Source organism: Sitophilus oryzae, unplaced genomic scaffold (assembly GCF_002938485.1).
Source record: "Sitophilus oryzae breed Bouriz unplaced genomic scaffold, Soryzae_2.0 scaffold_41_pilon_pilon, whole genome shotgun sequence".
NCBI classification, from domain to species: domain Eukaryota; kingdom Metazoa; phylum Arthropoda; class Insecta; order Coleoptera; family Curculionidae; genus Sitophilus; species Sitophilus oryzae.
This window is the reverse complement of record NW_022146996.1, coordinates 6255846-6273042: the sequence shown is the minus strand read 5'-3', so window position 1 is coordinate 6273042 and position 17197 is coordinate 6255846. Positions and strand designations below refer to the sequence as shown.

General features: G+C 31.8%; 1 protein-coding gene across 1 annotated transcript in view; it reads right to left on the bottom strand.

The window, feature by feature from the left end:
* Window positions 1-4498: 4498 nt before the first annotated feature.
* LOC115885743 (glycogen-binding subunit 76A-like) overlaps window positions 4499-17197 on the bottom strand; it is a 426966-nt gene continuing 414267 nt past the window's right edge. Inside the window, exons 3-4 of the mRNA XM_030904752.1 lie at window positions 10605-12215; window positions 4499-4938 (exon numbers count right to left, since the gene is read on the bottom strand). Coding sequence (XP_030760612.1) covers window position 4938; window positions 10605-12208 — 1605 coding nt within the window. The 5' untranslated portion in view covers window positions 12209-12215 and the 3' untranslated portion in view covers window positions 4499-4937. The remainder of the gene's footprint in view (window positions 4939-10604; window positions 12216-17197) is intronic.

Sequence of the window (17197 nt, the reverse complement as noted above, 5' to 3'; positions counted from 1 at the left end):
AATCGAACGTTTCGTTTCCGAGAAACTATCATCAACTTTACTATTTTAAACACGGGCAAATTTTTATTTGAGAAGTGACAATGTTAAGTAGCATTTACTTTAAAATATCTCTTTAATATAGAGCCAGAAAAAAATTAAAAACCATTTTACAACACTTTCTTTTCCAATTTCTTCTGAAGAACTCGGATATTTTTAATTTGTAAAACGGAATTTTATCTTCTATGGTTTTCAATATCTCCATGGTCGCCGTCGAATTTGGAACACCTCATACATTAACAACAATAATTTTTAGCGAACTTATTGTCTACTATTCTATCTACTTTCTTTCTACTTTAGAATATAAATAGTAATTATAAAATTACTCCCATATAAGTAATTATCTATTTTTTATGTTTTTTTTATATTTCTCAGATGTTACTAAAAAACTATTATAACGAAAATTACTTTTCAAGCTTACTTTATTAATGTTTGTAGCTTAAACATGATCCAATTGAAAACGAATAAAATATCTAAACTTAGAACAGCAGAGATCTAAAAAAGTATGGCATCACCATCTAAAATATTTGTCTATATAGAAAATAACATTTTTGAAATGGACAAAATCTTACGATTCTTTTAAAACTAGCAGCTTCCAATATTTTTGTTTAATATAGATGAAGCTGTTGAACGAACCATTGCATTAAATTCAATAACAATATGACTAGCTATGCATGTTATTCTGATCAATCTAATCTAAAAAGACTTGAGGAGTATTTCTTTAAATAATATATTCAAAGAAATAGTCAAAATATGTCTATATGTTCCGAATATATTTTATTCAATTTAACAGTTCTCAAAAAATATAATAAAAATATTACACTGAATACTTAGTTTTTTTATTTTTTTTTATATTTTATTTCTTAGCTTTTTTCCTAGTCTCTAGATCTACTAATTAAACTGATAACATTTAAAGAGATTCTACAAAACTACAAACTGATCAATCTAAATAGTTCGTGGCTGATATAGCAAAACTTTAAAAAACTAAATTATATATTTTTAAGGTAAAATACTACTGTTTGGAATCCAGGACAGAAATAAATATCTGAGAAGGTTTCATGAAGAAATTTATAAAATCAATAAAAAAAAACACACTTAACTGTTTCACAAATATTGGATTTGTATTAATCAACAAAAAATAACACTTTTAAATGTTCCTTTTAATAAATAAGTTATAAATTTGATATTATGTATTTAATTTATCTGTACATGATGTCCTAAATACGAGCCTCATCATTAGGATCTCAGAAACTAGAGATATGCGAGGTCGGGTAAACGGTGGTAACGTTGTTTAATTCGATGCTGATCAAGATGACACTTAAAAAGTTTAAAAATTTCAAAGACTTTTTTGCAAAAAAACCAATATGCGATTTCATTCTTATGATTATTTGAATAGATAGATATAACAAAATAAATTGCACAACCTCATTTTAAGAGACAAAAGAAGTAGCAAGGAGAACATGAAGTTTATTTCGTTAAATCTATTCAAATAGTAGTAACAAATAACAAAATAAAAATGAAATCGATATGGAATATTCCATTTTTCCAAAAATCTTCAGAACTATTAGGAAATTTTAAACTTTTAAGATATGGCATATTGATAAGCATCAAATTGTGCAACTTTATCCCCATTTAACCGACCTTGTATCCTTGTAGTTTCCGAGATCCCAATGATAAAATTCAAATTTGGGACACCCTGTACATCAAAAATAATAGACGGTTCAGTTAAAGAGTATTGAATATATTCTATTATCAATTGAAGCTATTAGTGCAAGAAAGTAAGAAAAACTAACATATTTGCAAAAATTGAAATATTTTATCCAACAAGGTGTTAACTTTTGCTCTATATGTTAGCAAAACCGTAATATAATATACGAGATAGCAATTGTGACACCTATACGGGCATTTACAAAAGTGTTATTTACACTTACTATATATAACGTTCCAAACATGAAACAAATATCTTCATTTTCTCAAAATTTTAAATTTGTTAGTTAACACCTTCTTGCACTAATAGAAAAAATCTAAGTGTTTTTATTAGTGGCTAAATCCGACTGAGATATTGGTTTCAGTAACGACCCAGTAGCGTCTTATATAAAACATATACCGTATGATCAAAAAAAAACACGGCATCCAGTTGGCTGGGAAATGACGATCGATGACATTTCCCACATAAATTTACATATAAAATGACAGCTATCTTCATTTCATACCCATCGCTGACGCCGTTTTTTTTCGATTATAAGGTATTTTCACTGTAACTATTGTTTTAGTGGGGATAATACTGGAATATTACAGCATTTATTTTATTGCTTCGAATTTATTAATTTTATAGGACCTTAAATAATTATGTTACCACAAATGATTATCAAATGCTATATACAGAGTGTGCCTGAAAGAGCGTGCAGTAGGAATTTCAAGAACAGAAATACTTAGTTTGTAGCTTTGTGCAATATTATACAATGCAATTTCTTGATTAAAATATTTAATATGGTAACACCTCTGGAAATACTCAAAGTTGACAGCAGTTACCTTATTTTAAATGGATACCAGGATTTACTTTTTATATATTTGAATTTCTTCTAAAGTTTGACGAATTTTGATATCAATCACCTCATACGTAAAATTTTTTTGCACGCTGTATATTTTTCATTATATTTTCTAGGTTATTTAAATCTTAAATAAGAAATAAGGGCATATAGCAATAAACATCTTAACAAAATAAAACACTATGATCAAGACTGACAGTCTTGATTATCTGCTGATGATGCTAATATGGTTAGCGAAACGCGCGTCCAATGTAAAAGTAAAAGTGTTTTGGTGTAAATAACACCAAAGGTTCCAAACCCCAACTAACATCTTGTCAACTTCCGGTATTTCCGAAAGTACCGCCATTTAATATGACTTTTATTCAAAAAAATATATATCTGTTTTCATAATTAATATAATAAAATTGAGTTTAAACATCAACTAAGTCATATAATGATAAGGTCTGTCCAATGAGTCAAGGAAAATTGCGACAGACGATATCCAAAAAATGGCACAAATGACAGATGATAACAACCATGGATAACAACTGTCGCCGTCATGGATGCTCTCGTTTGACAGTCATTGCACGGAAAGTAGTCAGATTGTTCTGAAGTTTTCTTAAATGCATTGATTCGCCATGTTGAATTTAAATGTTCTGAACATAAATATTATGTCATCTAACATTACGTATATGTAGATTGTATTTGTAATTTTATAAATACATGCCCGGGTAATTCAATATTAATTTCTATATAATGGTGCAGTTAAAATTACGATTTCCCATTTATAGGGATCGTCTCTATACAGGGTGACAAAAAATAGTGTATCTAACTTTGGTGTGTGATTCTACAGAAAAAAATAAAACAAAAAGGTCCTATGAACATATATATAGTACGAGAGCTAGCAACGTCGGAAAAACAAGTATTTTAAGACGTCTGGCTATTTGATATATATTTTACTATGCTCTCTAGAACAGCATGCGGCCCGTCTGGCTGCCGGTAAACGTTGCGTTCCCTACTTCGCATTGAAAGAAGATTCTACATTTTTATTAGTCCTTTAAATTCTAGTATTGAATAAAAATCGAACATCTCTCCATAGCGCAGTGCGTAGAGTTCCAGACCACGAACCGATGATTTAGACTTCGAATCCGGGTCAGGACCAAGACTTTTTATTTTATTTTCATTTATATTCTGATAGTAAAGTATTAAATATTTGTTTTTTTTAATTATCAGATATACAGTAATTTCAACATATAAGATATAAAAAGCTAGAACTTTTTTCCCTAAAACAGGTGCTCTTCGTTTAGTTCGAAAAGGTGAACGGTTTTCAAGATACTTGCGTTTAAAGATTAGGAAGCATCGATTTTGGTATTAGTGAAATGATAAAATGTAAATAAATTTTAAATAAATTAATCTCGTGATTTCGCTAATGATAAAATCGATGCAGCGGAACCTTTAAACACAAATGTCTTGAAAACCGTTCACTGTTTCGAGATCAACGAAGAGCACCATTTCATAAAAGGTCTAGCTTTAATTTTCATTTAATGAAATTACTGTATCTATAAGGATAAAAGAAGTACCACCAGTAGTACCCTTTACCCTAATAGAAAGTACTCTTCCAAGGCTGTTACGGAATTTTACACTATCGCCATTCGCTTGTACTTTTGGCATTAAAATGTGTGTAAGAGTACCAAGTTTCAAGAAAAACGGTTTACCAATGTTCTTTAAAATAAAATATATTAATAAAAATAATATATTTTATTTTTATTAATATAACCTAACCTAACTTCACTTTTCGAGGGTTGTAATTTCTTCGGGAAGCATTTTGGGACATATGTTCATAGGAACTTTTTGTTTTCGTTTTATCTGTAGAATCCCCACCGAAGTATTTATTACTATTTTTTGAGACCCTGTATATTAAAAAAATGATGACGTATAAAATTTATATTAAGAAATTTAAATTAATGTTGTATTATATTTACAAATCCGTCGTGAATGTAAAAATACTATCTTGTAAAATATATGTTGGATATTAATATTATTGACTCTGGTAAGTATAAAAATAAATATGATAACAACACAAACAAGACAAACAACAACGAGATTTAAATAATTTGTCGTTATTGTGGCTCTTTCTAATACAACTATTAGTTTTTTTCTGTTCTATTGTTATTTTGAATTTCGTAAAATATTTTGAAACGCGCCTGTATAATAGTGGCGCCATATTATTGCCTCACAAAATTGCGGATACAGTCTTCGATTTTGGCTACTTTTCTCTATTTGACAGCTTGATTCTCTTCTCTACGAAGCCAGAAACAGGTTTTCCGCTGCATCTTGTTTTGTTGGGGTTGCGTTCCACTGCGTCTTAAAGCTCCTGAAAAAATCAAAATCTAACATTAATTAATTATTAAGCTTATTTAAAAATGGTATTGTTAATTTGAAATTTTTGTTTCATTTGAAAGCTGATACATGTCTACAGATTAGCAAGCAGTAAAAAAATGTCTGTATCTTGTGTTATTGCAAAAAATCATGACAATCTGGTGAAGGTGCCTTAACACAATATTGGTACTTATTTAGTAAATATTTTTTAAAATATCGATATAATATAAAATATGGTGCAATATTAAATTTTACGAATAATATTAAAATTATTAAAATACCGGGTGCGTCTCAAAAGTAGCTCACCCCTATAACTTTATTATTTTTTCAGATAAAAAAACCAAACTTACTATATTAGTGTATGACATAAATTAGGATTAACTGACGTATTTAATTGTTTTTGGTCACTTCCTGTTTCACGGGAAATGACTAGAACTTTTGATTTTTAAATAGCACCATCAGTATATTTTTACTTTATTCGATAGAAAATGACACTCTGAATAGAATGACATATCATATGTCAACTTTTGACTCTTTCGAATATGGTTTATTTGAAATTGCAACATGCCGATCATAACGACAATATTGACTCGAAATCCAAGTTTGTGGTATCAAATTATTCGTAAAAAAATGCTTTTTCCAAATATATTAATGAGCCACCCTCGTTCCATTTGAAAAAAATGAGATATGACTAAAAATACGATTTGGGCATCTTTTAACCGGCCAGGACAAGTCACTAAAAACATTAGACGATCAAATTTATTTTTCCAAGGCGCCTTGATTAAAAATGAGTATTTTTAATACAGCCATGGCACTCTAGATTGAAATTTAAAATACAATTTTGTTTTAAGCAAAAATGTCAATTTTGTGTCAATGTTAATCATATGTCAATGTCAATGTCATCAAATGTCAATGTTAATCATATCTCATTTTTTTCAAATGGAACGAGGGTGACTCATTATCATATTTAGAAAATGCATTTTTTTGCGAATAATTTGGTACCACACACTTGGTATTTCGAGTCAAATTGTCGTTATGAACCGCATGCTACAATTTCAAATAAACCATATGCGAAAATGTCAAAAGTTGACATATGATATGTCATTGTATTCAGGGTATTATTTCCATTGAATATAAAGTAAAAAATACCAAGGGCGCCATTTAAAAATCAAAAGTATTAGTCATTTCCAGTGAAACACGAAGTGGCCAAAAAGAATTGTCTACGTCAATCAATCCTAATTTATGTCATAAAAATAAAAAAGTTATAGGGGTGACCAAGTTTTGAGGCGCACCCCGTATAAAAAGTATTTAATAATACCGAAACGTAAGTGTGCGGTTATGGAAGAAATGCTTAGAGCATTCCCTTCTTAATGTCCCCTTTAAAAGTTCATAAATAAATTTATAGTTTCTTTTTTGCGACATCCGGATTTTGTCCGGATTTCAGAGTTCACTTGTCCGGAATTTCCAGAAGCCTTTAAAAATAATATTTTTTAATTTGTTTATTGTCTCTGAAACTATCAAAATACATACATTTAATAATATTTTAGGATTATGTAAAAGGATCAGAAACGACGCCAAAAATGAAATAATAATATACAAGGTGTTGCATTTAAAAAAATCATGGGGATCCACTCACTCCTTTTTGAGCCACCACCAGTAGAAGTTAAAATATTTTCCTGAAATACGTCCTAGTACATACTTTAGGTTCCTAAGTAAATAATTTTATAAAATTATTATAGGCTATAGATGCCCGACGAACAAGGTACCATAATATTGCATTATCATGGAAGATACGCATATATAAAGTATATCAAATTTGAAACAGTTCAAACAATTGAACGTCAGAAAGTGGTTTTAATTCAGCTCGCAAGATTTGACCCAACGTACAGGTAAAATAAATAAAACCTTGTAAAAAATGAACAATAATTTTCCCACATTATTAAGCAATTATTTGGACAGGTTACCAACCTAGCCAGAAGAACTGATAAAAAATGTACACCAAAAACATATTAATACCAGAGCGAGAACTAAGGTGGAGCTACAAAATTAAAAACAAAAACAAAATAGAGTCAAGCAACATAACAACGAAAGACATAAATAAAAGAAATATAGACAAGAGAGGAATAAAGGTAGAATAAAGTTGAAAGCTGAATATGATGATGAGAACAAATTTTGATGGAAATAAAGAGAGAAAAAGAGACAAAACTGCTGCATCATTGGTAAAAATTCTTAAACTCCAGGCTTCAGACATATTTCCCTTATTATTTCTAATCATCACGTGTGTAAAGCTAAAAGCAGTACCCGCAAATACAAACACGGGGTCATTACATACGAGTTAAAAAGTCGAGCTAAAGGTAGGCGAACCTAAAATTAGATCCGACACAGACCGGTGCGGTAGTGAGATGATGGTCTTTAAAATCACAGTGCAAATATTTCAAACGAAAACCTATTTGATGTTATATACAATGTTTCAGTTATTTATAGATTTAATGTCTTGACAATGCCCGAAGGAACACATGTGCCCACAATAAAATCAAATTATTGCTTCATATAATTAGATATAGTATTGTATAATGCAATGTAAGGATCTTCTTATTTCCTGTCCTAAAAATATATATCTATCGAAACAAAAAAACTACATCTTTTATGTCTATGTCTTTAGTAGTTATCTTTTGTACCATTTAATCATTGAAATATATTTGGGATTTTCATCCCATTAGTTACTTTACACCCAAGTTTTATAACAAAAAATATCTATTTTAGAATTAATACAGAGATTATCTCTTAACATTTTAAACAGATATCAGAAGTTTATAAAAGATATCATATTTAAAGTTTATGAAACGACAACTACAGTACATCTGCTGGATCTGTGTCTATGAAAGGAATGCGGACGAAAAACATTTAAATAAACAGCAATATATTTTTTACGTCGATTTGACGAGTGCGTCACCGCAAATCTCTCCGCCTACTCATTTTATTGGCTACTTGCAAATTTGTTGAATTTTTATTGATGGGACGCGTCGTCTATTTTTTTACGAAAAACATCGAGAGAATATCGTTTCCCCTCTCACGGATACCCCGTAGTTACAGAGCGGACAGACGTACTGTATATTTGATATCAGGTGGTGCGTCGTCATTGGAAACATAGGAAATCTTTTGCAAATTTTTGACTATCCAGATATTGGCTCCCCTTTTAATTTTACAGCAAAGTTGTAAGTAAGTTTTTTAAAGGTCTGCGCATGCTGAATGCACATGCCAAATTTGAAGAGTTTTGGACAAGCAAATTTTAAGTAATTTAAGAAAAAACTGCATCTATTTTTAACAATGGTCGTTTTAACAGATAATGGTGGATACCCTTGGGTTACCCTTTTTTGTGATTCTTTAGCTTTTTCTATATTTTAATACAAATTTGATTGCTTCGAATGTCTTGATTTCAAATTGAACGTCAAATTTCCAAATTTCCAGCTCCTGTATCGATCGACTGTGACCGTAATCACCGGATGATAGGTAAGTTACGGGCAGCTGCTAGAAGACATTCATTCGAAAAGCAAAGCGAATTTGAATGCTAGCATTGACTAGTAAAATCCAGTGAATGCAGACATTCACTAGAAATAGTTTGTTTCAAAATTGGTTGATAAACTTTTACTGATATAGTTTTAGCAAATCAGTGAATGTGAGCTTTTACTAGTACAGTTTGACAAATATAGGAAGAGACTTGAGGATAGCACCGGTCGCGCACACGATAGAGAGAGAACGCATTCGGCGGAAGAGAGATGCAGTTACGCTACGACAAATCTGATTAAAGCAAATTTGTGTGCTGTCAACTGAAACTGTTAACATTCACTGATTTTTTGCCTTTTACTATAAAATACGTATCATGTAAAAATCATAGCGTAATACACAGAAGTAGTATTAAAAGTAACTTAAATATGCCTTAAAGACAAATCTTAAATTTTCTTGCAAATTCGGACAAAGGAGGAGTTAAATAAGTAAATTTGAAGAATATAAACACAAATACTGACAATATCTGAGAATTTTACACCTGTAAAGTTAGTATATTACAATTAACTCATATGACATTACGATTTAATATTATTATCAAACCTATAAATAATTTCTAATGTCGGAACACACTAAGTAATTTAAATATTGATTTACATAAAAGATGTATCTGATCATTTTTATAATTGATTCAATCTCATAAAAAAAGTTTTATCAAGTATAACTAACCCTCATCTATAAACAAATGCATTATTAATTGGATTTACATATATGTTAGAACAGTTATCATCAGTTCGATTGTGACAATATTATAAGCGATAAATAAACAAAGTGGGTAACCCGACCTACCTTAACATGTGAATTGTTAATTAGGCGTAAATATATTTGAAGGTTTTGTTAAAATAAACAAAAATGTTTTAATTGCATAATAGTGTTTGTAGAGTATTAATTCATATTATGTCGACAGTTATTAGAAAAAAATAACAAAAACATAAATAATTATAAATATTGATTGACTACATTTCATATGACTATTTTTCACAGTTTGATTAAGGTAACAATAAACATAGAGAATAAACGTACTTTCGTCAAATCTATTTAAGAAGGCCTTAGGGCTTAGAGCATTGCAAAGAGTATATGTAACTAGACCTTTCTGTAGAAAACATATAGTTTTAAACTTGCAAATAAGATGGTATCAGAATTCACGAAAGTCTATTCATCTTTATTATCAATCTTAATTACTAAGGAAACATCAAGAAGTTTTTGAAAGAATATCTTTAAAGAATACTTATGAAACAAAAAATACTGAACAACAAAAAATTACCGCAGGGTTCGGTGTGAGCGCCATTGTTTTTGTGGCAGCTTAAACCCAACGTCTGTAAATAGAAGCTTGTTTTTTAACTCAGTAATAAACGAGTAAATAGAGAAATTGCGATATACTTTGAGAGAAAACGCCTCTTGCACTGCAGACAACCCACATATCTAGGAGTTACGTTGGATAGAACTAAAGATAGAATCATTCCTAAGGCCCATCTCACCAAACTTGCTGCAAAAATACGCACACCAAACAACATAATAAAAAGGCAGGGGGCATAATAAAAAAACAGCGCCACCACCAGAAGATTATCATCATCCACTCTAAGAGCATCAGCGTTGATTGAAGAATATCAGCCTTGAGCCTTGTGTACTCAACGGCCGAACACTGTGCGCCTATTTGGTTGAATAGTGTCCACGTCAACAAAGTGGATGTCTCAAAATGGAGAGAGAAGTAATATACCTCCCACTAACCTGAGGACAAAGTAAGACTTGCATAAAGAATACATGAAAATATTGCTAAACCGAGAACTACCTAGCAAATTTAAATATTAACAGACTCCGCTCAAGAAAACCACCACTCTCACCTAATACACTGGCAATATTGACGAATAATGAATGAATGAATGGATGGAAAACGTTCCACCACAAGGTCCTGAATTTAGGTGTATTTTAGCAGTACCTCCTGGTTAAGCAGACTCAAAAGATATGGGTGATTTTACACAGGCTAAGAACGAAATATGACAGATGAATGGATTCGCTCTATAAAGGAAGAAAGGCCCCTCCTCCAATATGTAAGTGTGGAGCTAAGTAAGGAAACCATAAATAAATAAGGATACTTACTAATAAAAGCTGGCACCCCAATCGTTCAGATGCGGCACTGGTGTCGTCGAACTGGTAGCTGCTGGCAAACACTGGAAGCAATAGTTCAGTCCTTTGTTGCTATCCCAATACTGACAACCCTTGCACTGAAACCGACAGGCAAACTCCAACTTCTGCCCGACCGTCAACGTGTGCGCGTAGATCACGAACGAAAACCGATCAGAAAAACCATCACACGAGTTTTGAACATAGCTAGCTTGCACGTCCGCAAATGTCTTCCACGAATCCAACGTGTAACGGATATGTACCGATTTATTGAAATCCAAATTCCTAACTCTAACCGTTCCCCTTATCAAAAATAGAACGGGATCATCTACTAAGGCATTTTCCAAGCACACTTGATTCTCCCTGACCAAATCCAGGAAGTTAGGCAATCCGGAAGGCTGTTCGAATAATGGAACTAGGATTTTTTCGGATGAGACACCGACGAATTTGTTCAGGCAATTCACGTTTTGGATATCTGAAGAATCCGAGATATCCACATCGCTCAAATCGTCGTAGGCCGATTTAGGAACTTTCGGGATTTCGTCTAGAAATGTCCTGACATCAGCTAGGTCCAGGCCCAACACGTCTGCAAACCGAACTATTTTCTTTCTACCTGGTGTACCAGGTGGGGTTTTGCCTGTTTTTAATGACGAACATCTACGAACTCGAGGTATAACATCGTTATCATCATCATCATCATCCTCATTACCATTAGCCTCGCTTTTACTTACAATAACTTCCGTTATCTGAGGCTCGTGAGTAGCATCATCTTCTGAATTTATTCGACATTCCACTACTAATTCATTTATAACAGTAAGATTACTGACGAAACATTCCACGTGTCCATTCGAGAAGTTCTCATCATTATGACCATTTACTTCTAAAAATTCAGTCTTCTTTTCTTCATTGCCCATATCCTCCCTATTTTTATTACATTGCTCGCAACCATTTTCCTTACTTGTGTGATCTTCGACCTGGGAACAATCATCCTTGAGGCTTAATGTTGAAAGGTCATCGCTAACGGAAGGCTGTGGAGTACAATCTAAGGAAGTGGCAAACGTGTCGCTAGGATTACTACTGGACGTCGCAGCTGAGTTCACATCTATACCAGTTTCACTCTCTAAACTTTTACTTGATTCTGACTGGACAATTCCGTTAGTATATGGCTGAGTGGGCGGATCATCGTCTAAATCGTAAAAAACTTCGCTGTCGCTGTCAACAGAATGGTGCTTAATCACGCCGTTTTTCTTACAGTGACAATCACCGTTCAACCCTGTCTTGAAACTATCATTGTTTAATAATTTATGAAATTCGCTTTCTTCTAATTCTTCCTGTGGACTGCAAGGTGACTCGAGTGCTTCTAGTTCAAGGTATCGGTCTGTTTCTGGATTGTGCAAAGGTTGTGACAGGGCTAACGGTTTTTCGTGGTTACCGAGCCAGCTTCTTTCATCTGCCGAGTCGTTCTGGGATCCCAAGGTACTAAGTCTCGTTTGTAGGCTTTTGGCGAAGGCTTCGGCACGGTCTCGACATGACAGGGGAATCAAGGAACTAAGGCCACAGTTATCTCGTTTGGAAGTCATCTGAAAACTAGAAAAAATAGCATTAGAATATATAACGATATATTATAAGTTAAGTATTGTAAGTAAAAAGTAGTAAAGTAAAATTCAGAGCAACTGATATGTGCAAAGTGAATTAATGTTTTATTCTATATATTAATTCAAAAATATCGACTATAAGTATAAAAAGCAGTTTATGGAAATAACATAAAAGAATAAGTTCGAAAACATTTTTTCCACTGCATTTTTTCTTCAGTTAACTCTGATAGCGTATAAACATTATCTTGTTTAGTTGACCTTCTTTAAATCTGCATTGCACATTCATGATGTATTCTTATAAAAAATAATCTGAGCATACAATAGCGTACTAAATGTATTTATGTACATATTTACGTAATAAAAATGCAACAGCTTAATACCTACATAATATAAATTTAGTTATATATATATGAAACTTTCAAAAGACATGCAAATGCTGTTAAAAATATATTTATTAAAGAATAATATTAGCGTATGAACCGTAAAATGATATAAATAATTTCAGTTTAAACTGTAGTAGTTGTAGATCATATACAACATTAAAAATAAATCTCATTCATAAAACGAATAAACATAAAAACATGGCAGAATAAAAAATAAATATGTTATTGCTACCTTATAAAATAATGAACATAAATAGATTTATTAAAAGACAAAATCAACACTAACAACGTTAAGAAGATATGAATAATAATTCAATCATTTTTATGCAAAAAATAGTTTGTTATAATGTAACGATTTTACTAAATTTTGATAGTAAAATATCTACTTTTATTTTTGCAAAGTTACCCACTATTCCAAATAATCCTGTTCAAAATTTTATATCTAGTTCACAGATTTTTTTCAGAGCAAAAGATAATAACAGCTCATTGTAAAATATATGTTTTTAAATTAAAACATTTTTTTCTAATGTGAGACAATTAAAACAATTCTATGATTAAGAATTCTAATCGTAGATATATATTTTGAATGGGTGAAGTAACAAAGATAATAAGCTGAACAGAATTATGTAAGACAATGAGAAAGAAGATTGCAGAAGACATCAAAAACTACAGTGAAAAACTAGTACAAACTGCAATCGAAAACAGAAAAAGCTATAAGAACGCTAAGAAATCCCTCATGATCGGAAAGAAACAGCTAATCGCATTAACACACATCAGAATAAAAGACAAAAACAAAATAATAAGCCTGGTAACAAAATTCTACAGCGACCTATATAAAGTCCCAGAAAACGTACATGAAGAAGAAATACTACCCCTCTCATAAGACGACGCTCCAGAAGTTCTCGTAAGAGAAGTAGAAAAAGCGCTTCAAGATATGAAAAATGGAAAAGCAGCAGTGAACGACAGAATAACAGCTGAAATACTTAAGTACGCCGATAGAAGGAGAAAACATATACCGCAAAACCGGAATGGCGCCAAAATTAATTCTAATTCATAACAAAGGCAACAAAGAAGACAATCAGAAACTATAGACCAATAAGCCTACTTTCAGTAACATACAAGATATTCACAAAAATAATAAACAACGAGAATACAAAACAAGCTAGACTCTGCACAACCACGAGAACAAGTGGACTTTAGAAGCGGCTTCAACACAATTTATCACATACACTAGAGAAACTATCAGCTAAACAAAAATATACGAACTTCTACTAGCTATCGTCTTTATAGACTTTGAGAAGGCTTTCGACTCGATATACAGGGTGAGTTTCCTACGATGTTCTCTATGGGTATCTCGAAAACTACTGGAGATAGAGAGTCGGTTAAATGGGGAAAGAATTGCAGTTTTGTGGGATTATAAATATGCGACTTTCAGATTTTTTAAAAAGTTCATGGCTTACTAGATATCTCAAAAAAAATAAATTTCGGCTATTTTAAAAATTGTCCCTAATTCCATTATAAGCTATTTTAGACAAAAAAGTTTTAAGATAAACGTAGATAATCACATCCTTAATGAGATTGTGTCCTCCGTTTTTTTCTAAAGCCTGTCATTTTTGACACATGACACAAACATATGTTTTTTTTAAATGGAAACCATAGTTGGCAGTGGCTTCATAAAAAGCGTCATTCTTTAAGCTGTTCAGCGATATAAGCTATAATATGTGTCTTTCGAAAAATTACTGAGTTATAGCCAATTCTTATAATTTTTAAACAATTTTTCTTAGTTAGAGCCATGGAAACAAGTTTAATCGTCTGCTCTCAGAAATGTGAAGCTGCCACATCCAAACTTTGTAAATTAAAATAAACAAAAATTGTAAATATGATTTTTTCAAATGAAGAAAAGCGTGTAGTTTTCTAAAATAACTTAAAGTGTATGTAGTGATATTATTTTTTAAGTTTTAGTTTGTGTAATGTAAATTGTAAAGAACCGTTTAATAATATATTCTGACTTTTTATAAGTTAAAAATCATAACAGAATAAGAATACCATGCAATCCATAATACCATGAATACCGTGATAAGTACCATGCAATCTAAGTGAAATTAGCCAAGAAAGATAAGAATTGGCTATAACTAAATTTCACTTTTCTAACATGTCTTGAAAACCGTTCTTTAAAAAACGTAACATTCACCGATCAACGTATCCTCGAAAATGTATGGTCAAGAAAAGTTGAACCAATAATCCTACACGCTTTTCTTCATTTGAAAAATTCATATTTACAATTTTTGTTTATTTTAATTTACAAAGTTTGGATGTAATAGCTTCGCATTTCTGAGAGCAAAGACGATTAAACTTATTTCCATGGCTAACTAAGAGAAATTGTTTAAAAATTATAAGAATTGACTATAACTTAGTATTTTTTCGAAAAAAACATATTAATAACTTATATCGCTAAAAAGCTTAAAAAATGACGCTTTTTATGAAGTCATGGCCAACTATGGTTTCCATTTAAAAAAACATATGTTTGTGTCATATGTCAAAAATGACAGGCTTTAGAAAAAAAAAACGGAGGACACAATCTCATTAAGGATGTGATTATCTACAACTTTTATCTGAAAACTTTTTCTCTAAAATAGCTTATAATGGAATTAGGGACAAGTTTTAAAATAACCGAAATTTGTTTTTTTCGAAATATCTAGTAAGCCATGAACTTTTTCAAAAATCTGAAAGGCGCATATTTATAACCCCACAAAACTGCAATTCTTTCCCCATTTAACCAACTCTCTATCTCCAGTAGTTTCCAAGATACCCATAGAGAACATCGTAGGAAACTCACCCTGTATAAGTCAATAATAGAAGCTCTAGCAAAATTATTATGGTATTGGCTGGCCATATACAGAAACTCCCGTCAATATATACAAAGAAGCCAAAGCGAGAGTAATGATATATAAAACAACCCCAGAGATCCCAAATGACAAAAGAGTACGACAGGGAGACGCGATATCTCCAAAGCTGTTTACAGCAACACTAGAAGAAATCTTCCGTCAACTGGACTGGACCAACACGGGACTAAAAGTAGATGGAGAATATCACAACCATCTAAGATTCGCTGATAACATAATCTTTATTGCCAATAGCCCTGAAGAACTACAAACACAAATTAACGAATACAGCCAGCAATAAAGTGGGTTTCAAAATGAACTTTAGTTCAAAGCAAAAACTAAAGCAATGTACAACACACCAGTGAAGTGTAGACAGAAAAGACATTCTAATAAATAACACAGCACTGGAAATACAAAAGAATACATATATTTGGGACAACTAATACACAACTCGGGATCTCTACTACCAGAAACCAACAAAGAATTAAGTTGGTATGGAGTACTTATGGAAGAAACTCAATCATATTCAAATCTAGAATGTCACTTTATTTAAAGAAGAAAAAGGATCAATGTGTACTGCCGGTGATGACCAATACATGCGAAACTTGGACACTTAAACAGACACCATAAGGAAACTGTAGGTCGCACAATGCTCAATGGAACGAAATATGCTGGGAATAACCAAGAAAGGCCGTAAACGAATAAAAGAATAAAGTGGATACGACAAAAGGCCCAAGTAACAGATGTCATCCACAGAATCAAATCACTCAAGTAGCAATAGGTAGGACACCTGGCAAGAAGGACGGACAACAGGTGGACCACAAAATTACAGCATGGTACCCACGAGGAATTAAGAGACCTAGAGGAAGACCAGACTTGAGATGGTACCATAATATTTGGAAATTAAGGGCAAAACAATGGGCCCAACAATGGGCTCAACCATAGAGAGTATCTAAATATGTGAGGGAAGCTACATCATAATTGGAAATGGTTGAATAAGCTGAAAATGATGATGATGATGATTTTGAATCCACATGAATTTCTGATTTCAAAATTACCATGATGGTGTAATCTACACGGACTTTTTGGAATATGATCATATTTATGATCTTTCGATTAATATATTTCCTGCACATTTAAAACTTCTTCAAATTTGAAAAAAAACTTGAAATCATTGATGCCTTTTAAGTAGAGTAGATTATTTTATCTAGATGTAATTTTGTTAAAAAAAAGTAAAGTAAAGATTTCAGTTAACGTCTCCTTTTTGCTGCCAGGGCTAATCTGGACAGGGCCTAGTTAATTTTTGCCGTTATCAAATGATACACCACTAGAAGAAAAAAGTAAAAATTGTTAATCTCTATTGTCACAAAATATATAAATAATTAACGGTTTTATATATAAGGCGTAGTACAAAAAAAAACTAATATAGTTGGAGTTGGAAACTTTGACGTTACAGCAGCAAAAAATTGTACTAATTCACTACAATCGCTTTTTCTGGCTAAAACTGTTGGATTTCATATAATTTAATAATAATAAAACGGAATGCTTTATGAAATGCATTTAAAAATGTCTGAAACCAACCCTGAGTATTGTGGTATTTTTAGTTCACTATCAAAATAAGCATTCATTAACATTCCATACGTTAACAATACGAACACCATTCACATAGCATACCGTTAATTGTTCTAGCTTGTGCGATATCCAATGAC